Source organism: Lottia gigantea (genome assembly GCF_000327385.1).
Source record: "Lottia gigantea unplaced genomic scaffold LOTGIsca_203, whole genome shotgun sequence".
NCBI lineage: Eukaryota > Metazoa > Mollusca > Gastropoda > Lottiidae > Lottia > Lottia gigantea.
Genome location: NW_008708420.1, coordinates 270,747 through 282,921, shown reverse-complemented (window position 1 = coordinate 282,921; position 12,175 = coordinate 270,747). Strand labels below are relative to the sequence as shown.

The window sequence follows — 12,175 nt, the reverse complement described above, 5'->3', positions numbered from 1 at the left end:
GTTGAGCTTACAGAAGCACATTAAAGGTATACCCCCACTTAATTTACCAACTTTCTTATTTATTATCCGATTTTCATAAAACTTGAAATGTATGGGTATAATCAAATTCTAAATTTGATGGAATAATCGATTTTGCATAGTGCGCATGCGCATTACCAACTTTCTTATTTCTTATCCGAATTTCTTCAAACTTGGTATGTATGTGTATAATCCAATTATAAATTGATGGAATTATCGACTTTGCGTACTGCGCATGCGCATTGCCAACTTTCTTATTTATTATCCGATTTTCACCAAACTTGGTATGTATGTGTATAATCCAATTCTAAATTTGATGGAAATGTTGAATTTTTGTTGTGCGCATGCGCATTACCAACTTTCTTATTTATTATCCGAATTTCACCAAACTTGGTATGTATGTGTATAATTCAATTCTAAATTTGATGGAAATATTGAATGTTTGTTGTGCGCATTACCAACTTTCTCATTTCTTATCCGGATTTCATCAAACTTATTGTTTATTAATTGACAAATATTCTTTTATTCCTAGTAAATATACTTTAAACTCTAGGCACTTTTGGATATTTGAATTTAGAGATGCAGAAAGGTATTTACATAAAGTAATTGCAATAGACCATCTTCGTATGTACCTGAATGTCGTAATCCGCCCTGCATCAGTACTGTTATTAGAACAGTTCTAGTCTTATTCTTCTAGCTGAAAATTTTTCATCTTAAAAGGGATTATCAAGAGGTTTTATAAAGTTTGTTATGCTTATCGGGGTCATTGATAGCATCAATTTGCACCAATCCAATTATCAATCAAACGTCTGTGGTTCCTGCAATTCCACTAAAACTAAGTGTTAGATGATATCCCTTATCAAAAGACCCCATTACTATTTCCATGGTTACACAGGCCTGTAGCTAGCCCAGGGTCCCAGTAGGAGGGGGGGCAAAAAAAAAGGGGGGCTCAACTTAAGCATCTCAACGAGTCATTCAAGTCATTTAAATTTTTCAATTGAGGGGGGGGGGGGGGATTGGATGATCCCTTTGAAAATATTCTGACAACCAACCAATTCCGTTACTGTAACTTAATACCATACACCATTTATCCTCGGGATGTATTACTTGTCCCTCTGAAAAATCCAGTCTGGCTAGGATATTATAATATCTTCTGTACTATGTTATATTTCATATTTTTTTAGAAATGGAAGATTTCCCAGCAGCCATTTATTTGGCCAGTGAGGAGAGTGTATTTCACAATCCAGCTGTCTTATTCGATCTGGTACGACCAACTAAAACAGGCAATGGTGTGGAATCAGCTGCAGGTCTGGCCAATGTTATTCCTAGAAAAAGGTAACAAATTGTTTCAACTGCAAAAAAAAGAGTGCTTAGTCTTAAAGAGACAGATGCACCATTTTATTTGACCAATCATACTTTAGTCTCAGAAACAGATTTCTTTAGCTAAGTCAATCAGTAATAGTGTTCACAGCTCACCGTCGAAATTTGAGCTTTCAAATCCATGTGTGTCCTGAATTATCCGCATTTGAAAGTTAAAATGACGACTCTTCATTTTAAGATACTCTGAGATATATAGAAAAGATATACATAGAAATAGAGAGTAAAATTCCTAGTTCGAGATATTTTTGAAGGAATTATGCGATTTTCTTACAATTCTAGTACTTCTGAAGACTATTTACATAAATTCAACCCCCCAAAATGGCACACCTTTCCCTTTAAAGCCTCAGGATGGATATGTATATATTCGAATTTCAGACTGCATTTTAATGAAGATACACTTAAAAGGATTGTAAAAAGGTTTTTCTAAATTTTTATGGAACACTGATGCCATCAATTAGCACCATTCCATTAAAACTAAGTGTTTGATGATGTCACTAATCACGAAGGGCTGTATGTGATCCAAACATATATAGCAATTAGTGATGTCATCAATCACTTAAACTAGGAATTTCACTATGATTGGTCAAACGAATGTTAACTTTTTCTAGAATATATCGTATGGAAACAGAAGAAGAACTAGAAATATTCAAAAATGAGTTGCTACGACGACCGTTAGTTCTACAGCCAACAACCCATTCTGGTAAAGGCATTGGTAAAGGAACAAAGGGTTGTGCATTATGGGTAAATCACAGTAAGTGTCTTTTAAAATATTTTCTCTATCTCAGATTTCAAATTGTTATTATTTTATAATCGTTTACATTGTTAAGTCAGTGGCCAATAAGGTAAAATTTCATAACACAAATCGTAAATCTTCAAACTTTATCAGTGGAAAACATGTGCTATTAAAGGGACTATAAAGAGGTTTTCTAAATTTTTTATGTTTATCAGGATAGCACATACTATTTAATTTGTACCATTCCAATTTTTGATCAGACGTCTGTGGTTTCTACTAAAACTAAGTATCTAATCACAAAATATGCTTTAGGTTCTATGCAATTAGTGATGTCATCAAACACTTAGTTTTAGTAGAATTACAGAAAACCTCTTTACAATCCCTTTAATGTAAATTTTGCATTAACACTATAAATTTGATTTCAGTAAATTGGATATTACTAATCAACCAAACTCACCCGAAGATTCTGGGTAGAATACAGATGGGGGTGGATGCTGCTAAACAAGCCATGGCTAATAAGGAACCATTCCTGCTGAGGGTAATATCTTCATGTTATACAAAAATCGGCAAATTTAGTTTATAAAATGCATTATGGCAATCACAACAAAAGGTGTATTCCCAGAAGCGTTAGACTGTTCACGTCACTAAATCACAACGTTTGAGAGGGCAGAAATTTGATTGGAGGTCATCAAACTGACAAATGTTCAAGATGGCCATCTTTAGACCCCAACTGAAGCGGCTAAATTAAAAATAAAAGTTGATATAAAACAGAACGCAAGTTTGGGCTAATTTTAATAAGACTGTCTATGTGTATCACCTACAGGCTTAGTAATATTATTATAAAACTTGATTGATAAAAAATATTATTCGTAGCTGATAAGATCAGATCTCACTTAAAGTCTTGTTTAATACTAAAAAGCAATTCAATTATTTATTTTTCAGTATAAATTTGGTTCGTTACTTCAACGCCTACATTTTCTGATATTTAAAGATGGTTTAAACCTGTCAGATCATTTTGATCAGATGCTAAGTTATTTACGTTACGCGAACTGGACATATGGAGAATTAATTGTACGATATCCAGGCCCAGAAGGCACCAAAACCTTTCTAGTAAGTACGCAAAGTTTCCTTTCAAGTCTTTGTTCATTGGACTTACCTGGTGTCTCTCTTTAATCCAATAAATCTATAAAACTAAGTAATAATCCATTAAACTAAGTAATTTTGAAACATGCTTAGAAGAGTGTTTCAATAATTATTTAGTTTAATGGATATATGGTCTTATATAGAGATTCTATTCTTTAGTCATGGTACCTGGTAAGTCTAAATGATGAATATAATATACTCTTATTGACCAAGTTTGAGATTTAAAATTTTATGTCCATTCTAAGAAGTACAGTGCAGCATTATTGGGGGGTTGATTTTGGTCATGAATGTAAATATTACTATAAGAAGTGCTAGAATGTATGAAAATTCTGTTAAAAATACTTCAAACTAGGAATTTTACTCACTATTGCTGTATATGTCTTTTCTATATATATCAGAGTTTCAAGAAAAAACAAGGCGTCATTTTAACATTCAAACGCAGATAATTCTGGACACACATGGATTTGAAGGCTCAAATTTCACCTGTGAGCTTTGAACACTATTACTGATTGGCTTAGCTAAAAAAATTCTTGTTTCTGAGACTAAGGTTTGATTGGTCAAAGAAATGGTGCATCTATCCCTTTAAATTTCAAGCTAGCATTTTCTGAAAATACAACTCCTATAAATTCACTGTGATTGGGTATTAATATAGAGAAAAAGAAGCCAGATTTGAAAATGATGAAAGAGTAAAAATAATTAAATAAAACTATAAATGCCTTTGGAAATAATGTAAAATATTCTCCAAGGCTCACTTGTAAAGTTCCATTTTTTTAAAGGTATACTACCTCTTAGAATGGATAAAAAATTTAAAGTCTCACACTTGGTCAATAAGTGTATATATTCATCAGTTAGACTTACCAGGTGTCATGACTAAAGAATAGAATCTCTATATAAGATGATATATCTATTAAACTAAATAATTATTGAAACACTCTTCTAAGCATGTTTGAAAATTACTTAGTTTAATGGATTTTTACTTAGTTTTATAGATTTATTAGATTATAGAGAGATTCTGTTGTATAGTTATGACACCAGGTAAATCTTCTGATAAACAAAGACTAATTTTGGCTAAGTTTAAAATTTCAAATTTTTGGTCATCTTAAAGGGACAGATGCAACATTTTTTTGACCAATCATGCTTCAGTCAGTTATTTTTTAGCAAGCTGATAGCGTTCACAGGTTACCGTCAAAATTTGAGTATTTTTAAAGGAATTATGCAATTTTCTAACATTTGTAGTATTTCTGAAAACTTTTTAAATATATTCAAAACCCAAATCAACCCTCCCAAAATGGCGAACCAGTCCCTTTAAGAGGTAGTATATCTTTAATCAAGATCAAGGACTACCAGTTTTACATCTGGTTTCTTAGTCTTCGCATGTAAAATTTGATGTTATTTATGTTACTTGTTGAAAAAGATCTATATCTGGGTCATGAATAAAGAAATTAATATTATTTTATAGATTCCAAAAAGAGATATATCTTTCTCATTTGAAGATATTGAACCTCAGGAGATATTTGTTCGACCTGAATTATATCGGGCACCTATCAGACCACCCAACAACCCAGTTACTGGAGGTATACTTTATTTTATTTCAAGCAGGATATTAGTCCGAAACTGCTGACCCTGTTCCACCCTGTGATAGCTATTTTGACAGTTGTCGGCTGGTGTAGGGTCAGAAAAAGTAGGCAGTGAAAAATGGGGTTTTTCCGCTCCTTTTAAACGTATTAATTAACTATGAATACAAAAAAAATCCATATATTGTTGCATCATTATCCTCCAACACTATTCATGTCATTCATTTTTTTCATTAAGAAATTCAGTCTTTCAGCTGTCAACAAAAAATTCTGCGTCACAGGGTCACGTGATATTAACAAAACGAAAGTACAAGCTGCCTACTTTTTCTGACCAGACGACAACTGTCTATCAATAGGGTCAGAAAGTTTCGGACTAGCAGATATATTATTATGCTATGTCTAGTCATTGACAAGTTGTATTAATTGATTAGAGATCATCTCATGCTGCCAAATAGTGTTTCTGATACACAATCCTCATCAGGACGGTTAGAGATCATCTCATGCTGCCAAATAGTGTTTCTTATACACAATCCTCATCAGGTCGGCTAGAGATCATCTCATGCTGCCAAATAGTGTTTCTGATACACAATCCTCATCAGGACGGCTAGAGATCATCTCATGCTGCCAAATAGTGTTTCTTATACACAATCCTCGTCAGGACAGCTAATTCTGGAATTTAAAATGGATCTTATTTTATGGAATTTCTGTATTTATATTTTCAGATGAGATTAGAACATGGCTACCAGGCTGGACTGTAAATGAAATCACCCCTCTGGAGGATATTGGTGAAACAGCACCAACCAACAATTACAGCTATGCACAAGCTGGACGACTTTACGAGAGCTTCCGTAAAAAGAAGAAGACTAGACCCGTTGTAGATAAATCACCAAAAGATAATCATGGATTTGAGAGCAGCATCGAGATGGAGGATATTGCACCGTCTGTGTCGCAGGGTGCCATGGCCGGACCGTCTACTCCAAACGGGGCTTATAGTTATCTTCCTCAGAACTCTAGTGTACACGGGGCTTCAGCAAATTATATCCATCCAAAATCCCAATCTGACAATCGTTATGACGATAGAAATTTTGATTCAAATCGTCATGAAAATAGACATGCGAGAGAAAGGCAGCCACAAAGACCGTCCCGACAACACGAAAGACAGCCAGTAAAATCAGAATTATATCCGGAAGTGCACATTGTGGACAAATCCTCTAAATCAAAATCACGAGATTTGTATAACAAACCAGAAGTTGATTTAAGTCAAGGTCGGGAATCCAATCAATCCTCATTTTCAACGGCAGCCAGCTCTGGGCCCACAGACAGTGGTTACCATGGCAACGAGACAGACAGTTACCATAGTGATAGATATCCCCATGACAACGGTTATAGTCACGGTGAAAATCTGGGATTCCATCACGAGGAGGAAAGCGAGGATAAAATAATGATGAAACATAAACAATTCGTGAATAATATGTTACAGGAGAGGCAGGCAGTAAATAATAACCTCCCGGTTCGGAAACCTCGCAACGCGGAATACAGGGCACACCAGAAAAACCCGGGTCAACGATATGAAAATAATTATAATAAACAACAACAAAATGGTCCTCGGAGTCCACGGCATAATGATTACTACCAAAACACACCTAAAAACGGTCATTATGACAGTCCTCGAGATCTAAAGCAGCCTGATCGCAATGACAGAAGTCCACATGATCGCTATGGAAACACACCAAATAATAGACACTATGAGAATTATGATCACTATGGCAACAATCCTAGGCAGACGTATAATGAGGAGCATAATACACAACATTTTAATTTTAAAACTGAAAATATGAGTGAAAGCTTTATCTAAACTAGGCACGTCTGAATAGACATTAAAAGTGTCTGGCAGTGAAAATATAAATCAACATCCCTGAAGTTACTGTTTCAACATAGAAAGAAGGATGCAAATTTTTTTTTTTTTACTGATAATTTGTTATTTTGTTTGATTTACTGAACTTGAGTGCTTTCCATCATCTCATGTTCTCTTTTCATTTTTCTATATTGCCATAGACCTTAATAACTGTAAGTACTTTTTTTGGAGAAACACTCAAATATTTTTCAAAGCTGGATCCCTTATAACTTAAAGGGACAGATTCGCCATTCATTTGGCCAATTATATTTCAGTATCAGAGACAGGACTTTTTTTTAGCTAAGCTAATCAGTAATAGTGTTCAAAGCTCAATCCATGCAATTCTAGTACTCTGAAGACTATCTACATATATTGAACACCCAAATCAACCCCTGAAAATAGCGAAACCATGTCATTTAAGCTGCATTTGACTAATGAAAGTCATGGCTTCGGAATTATTTCATGGTGCTTATGAATAATCATAATATAGGTACAACCATAATAATTTTGTCAATTTACACTGAAATGGGTATCTGAAATTTGAATATCTATCAGTTATAAACTATATATGAGCACTTATCAGGTTCTTGTGATTGTAAAGAGGTTTTCTAAATTTTGTATGTGTATCAGGGTCACTGATAACATCAATTTGTACCATTCCAATATTCAATCAGACATCTGTGGTTCCTTCAATTCTACTAAAACTTATTGTTTAAAACTTATTGTTTTATGACGCAAAACTTGCTTGCATCACATAAGACCTTTGCAGGGGTGACGTCATAAAACATTTAGTTTTAGTAGAATTGCTAGACGTCTGATTGAAAATTGGAATGGTACAAATTGATGCCATCATTGTCCCCGATACACATACAAAATTAAGAAAACCTCTTTATAGTATCTTTAAGAGATATTATATTTATACAGGGTGTTTTAAGTGACATTATCAGGGGCGATTTGAGCTATTTCCATTATTTTCTTCTTAATATATGTACATTTTGATGATTTTTGTCCCTAATTACAGCCCTATGGTTGTTAGATGGGAAAAAACTCTTCTTTGTTTCTTTAAAGGAACACTACCTCTTAGAATAGACATAAAATCTCAAACAATAAGAGTATATACTCATCAGTTAGACTTACCAGGTATCATGACTAAAGAATAGAATCTCTATATAACACGATAATATATCTATTAAACTAAATAATTATTGAAAAACACTTCTAAGCATGTTTCAAAATTACTTAGTTTAATGAATTATTACTTAGTTTTATAGATTTATTAGATTATAGAGAGATTCTGTTGTATAGTTATGACACCAGGTAAGTCTACCGATGAACAAAGACTCATTTTAACCAAGTTTAAAAATTTTATCCTAAGAGGTATTATACCTTTAAAAAATTGTCTCCCTTTAGTCTGCCTGCAATGAAATGATTGGTAGGCCTATATAAGATATTGTAATGCGAAATACTGCTGATTTTTAAGATTTTAATTTGTATATACATACATTTCGGTATATCATGGTATTTTATTAAGTTGAATATTATAATATATTATTATACATCATTGTACACTCCCCCTACCCACCGATAGTCAAATAAACATAAAATATAGCAGGATTCTTGAACTGGTTGTAATAGCCAGACATGTTTGATTAAAACTGCGTAGTGTTTGATTTTGGCATTTAAAATTATATCACATAGTACCAAACAATGGTAAATTATATCTGAAATCTACAGTTCTGATTTATAGTATTTGTATTATAAAGTAGCCTATAAAGTATTTAACATAAATTATGTATAAGTTCATTGATACATTTTCAGGGGCAAACTTTTCATTATAAAAAACATCCAAAATAATACTTAAAGTTCACATAAATTTTAAAAAATAGTTTTGGTGTTTAGAAATTTAGAGCTGGATTTTTGCGATAAGAACTTTCAGATATGTTAACCCTTTCATCTCTAGCGGCTGGTTTACCCGCCACTCACACCGGTCGTCATTCAACGTTAACGTCATACCCTTTTACTTCTATTACTTGGAGTTCAGGATATATATGACGTTATATTTCATTTACACTCAAGGTTCAAAGGGTTAAGGGACGCAATTCTCTAGTTTTTGGTGTATATTTTTCACGAATTTGCGCAAAAAAATTTTGACTTATGAGAAAATCCAAAACGAATGCCCCCTTAATATCAATGCTTATTTTCACTGTTTTCGAGTTTTTTTATATATTTATATTCGGTTTATCAAGGCTATTGTATAGTATATCTTTCTTTGCATTTATTTAAGTAGTCCTATCTCACTTTAAGTATTTCAGTCTTAAAGGGATTGTTAAGAGGTTTTTAAATTTTTTATGTGTACTGGGGACACAGGTATATTTTATGATGTCACTAAGTGCGAAGGGCCTAATGTGATTTAAGCATATTTTGCGTTTAGTGACGTCATCAAAAACTTAGTTTTAGTGGAATTGCAGGAACCACAGACGTCTGATTGAAAATTTGAATGGTGTAAGTTGATGCTATCAGTGTCCATAATACATATAAAAATTTACAAACCTCTTTACAATCTCTTTAATTTTAAATACAGCTTAATTTAAAAATAATTGAAGAAATTTATTGAGATTTTTCTCCAAAAATGGAAAATGAATGTCTTTTTGAAATTGAAAACATTTGATATTGTATAAAAATAATTGGATTTTTAACTATATTCTATTAGTCTTATAGACACTTTAAACTTATTAGAATGATAGATGTCAGTTTTACCTGACAGTTTCAATCCCTTCCTTTCCTAAACTAATCTAATTTAATTTAAAGGTAGACTACCTCTTAGGTTGACAAAAATTGAAATTTGGTTAAAATGAGTCTTTGTTCATCAGTGAACTTACCTGGTGTTATAACTATACAACAGAATCTCTCTATAATCTAATAAAACTAAGTAATAATCCATCCAAGTGTTTTTCAATAATTATTTAGTTTAATGGATATATCGTCTTATATAGAGATTCTATTCTTTAGTCATGGTACCTGGTAAGTCTAACTGAAGAATATATACACTTATTGACAGTTTGACTAAGTTATTGACTAAGTTGAGTCCTTAAATTTTATATCCATTCTAAGAGTTAGTAAATAAATATCAAATTGTAAATGTTGTATATTGTTTAATTTTTCATTTTCCTCATTTTCAATATTCCATATATATATTATATAATTATACATATCATTTCCTAAATTAAATCCATCATTTTATATTGACCTATATTTTATAATAAAATTATTCTTACATCTTCCTGGTTCCTTTTTATCAAGCTTTAAAGGGATTGTAAAGAGGTTTTCTCAATTTTTTAAGTGTATCAGGGACACTGATAGCATCAATTTGCACCATTCCAATTTTAAATCAGACATCTGTGGTTCCTGCAATTCCACTAAAACTAAGTTTTTGATGACGTCACTAATCGCAAAATATGCTTAAATCACATTAGGCCCTTAGCACTTAGTGACATCATAAAATATACCTCTGTCCCCACTCTCCCGCCAATCAGAATCACTTTAATAACCGAGTATTGGCAGTCTCATTATCTCATTGGTCATGATGCTCTACTTTGGGTTTCACTATCTCACAATTCATAGTCAATATTTAGACATAAATTATGCATGATCCACTGTGATTGATTGAAATGAACATCCACAGCACCCGACCTTGGTATAAATCTATTGAAATTAAACTGGAGACCAACCAAAAAAAAATAAAACGAAATTGTAATCTAATTTTAAATAGATTGTCATAGACCTTATGCATCAACATTTTATATTCTTCGATAATTTTAAAGAACTGGCCTTGCAGCTTCTCTTCAATAGATGACTTTTTCTTTTCTTCAGTTTTTTAGGTTTTGCTGTTATTTTTAGAACTGTTTGTTTTGGCTCTCTCTGGCCGGTACTACCGGCAGTATCTTCTTGTAATCTGCTGACCTTTCTGTTACTTGATCTTTGAGTGATACCAGTTCCTTTTTCAATCTCTATCTGTACATCAGGGACAAGTGGCTTCCCCTTTTCCTGTATCCTTTTAGGTTCATCTTCAGAGTCAGAAATATGAGGAACCTCTATAACATCACTATCTGAAGAAGGTGTGGACTTCCTGTTCTTCTCAATTGTATCAGATAGATCATTATCATCTGAGTCTACGTAGATGATCAGTTCCTTGCTGGAATTATTCCTGGAGGTGATTTGGATCTCCTTTGAGCTTAGTTCTTCATCAGAATCCAGAATAACCAGGAATTTGTCTTGAACTCCGGAATGATCTGGCTCTCCATGTGCATTCCCATTAGCTTCATCCTCAGAATCGATGTGGATGGATATTGGTTGGCAGTTGACAGAGCCTTCTTGAGTACCAGTATGGGATATTTGATCAGTGTTTGAGCTATAAGTATCGTCATCAGAGTCCATGTGGATAGTAACTGGATGGCGGTTGACAGAACATTCTTGAGTATCGGTATGGGATATATTATCAGTGTTCGAGCTAATAGAATCGTCATCAGAGTCCATGTGGATAGTAACTGGATGGCGGTTAACCGAACCTTCCTGAGTACCGGTATGGGATATGTGATCAGTGTTTGAGCTATAAGCATTGTCATCAGAGTCTAAAGAGATCCACACTGAGTGAGGTGGCTGACCAGCATGGGAATTGATTCTGGTGTCCCGTGGAGATGTAAGACAGGAACTCTCGTCTGGATCAGCTGGTAAGGTAGACGTTGATGCTAGAGAACCTGGACCTGAGCTACTGGAGTTTTGCTCCTGTCTTAATTTCGACTTCTGGATTCTTTTCTTTATGACAAGCCATTGGTTTACCTTTCTTAAACGTTTGTTGAATCTCCTGCAATAGAATTCAAGTGGCTGCTGTCTGTGCCTTTGGTAAGAGTTGAATGGGCTTTCTGTCTCAATATTTTTAGCAAACTGTCGGACTCTCTGTTGAATCTCTGACTCTGTTAACACATCACTTATTGATCTCATACTAGTAGGCCTAAACCCTGATCTGCTGGGAATCACATCAGTAGGGCAGTCTTCAGGTCTTGAGGCTGAATGTTCATCATTACATCTCTGATTTCTGTGTACATCTGATTGCAAGCAACGAGTTTGAGGTGAATATTCTTTACTATTAGGTCTACGACCACAGACACCTGATTGATGTGAATCCATGGTTCTATCGGACCTACTAACCACAGATGGTAGGCTTGACTTGTTTGAGTCCCGGGTTGCATTGTGTTGAATTTCTAAATTTGTTTCAGGGTGTTTTTTTGAGGAAGATTTATTGCTTCTTTTCTCTGAAACTGTTGTAGTCAGCGTTTGTTCTTCGAGGCTAACTGGTTCAACAGTCCCATTCCGAGACTTGCCCGCTAAAATTTTCAAATTCACAGGGGTCGTATTGTTATTCAAAGGTCTAAAGGT

The 12,175-nt window shown here is 33.8% G+C and overlaps 2 protein-coding genes across 2 annotated transcripts; one reads left to right on the top strand and one right to left on the bottom strand.

Moving 5' to 3' along the window:
• Nucleotides 1-597: 597 nt before the first annotated feature.
• LOTGIDRAFT_174585 (hypothetical protein) lies at nt 598-6,703 on the top strand (the record flags this gene model as incomplete). The annotated part of the gene is made up of 7 exons (XM_009053923.1): nt 598-607; nt 1,203-1,353; nt 2,007-2,149; nt 2,557-2,669; nt 3,074-3,241; nt 4,734-4,848; nt 5,571-6,703. 7 exons carry the CDS (start codon nt 598-600, stop codon nt 6,701-6,703), a joined length of 1,833 nt encoding a protein of 610 aa, XP_009052171.1.
• A 3,828-nt stretch (nt 6,704-10,531) lies between these two features.
• On the bottom strand, nt 10,532-11,926 carry LOTGIDRAFT_174584 (hypothetical protein; the record flags this gene model as incomplete). The annotated part of the gene is made up of 1 exon (XM_009053922.1): nt 10,532-11,926. One exon carries the CDS (start codon nt 11,924-11,926, stop codon nt 10,532-10,534), a length of 1,395 nt encoding a protein of 464 aa, XP_009052170.1.
• Nucleotides 11,927-12,175: the final 249 nt, after the last annotated feature.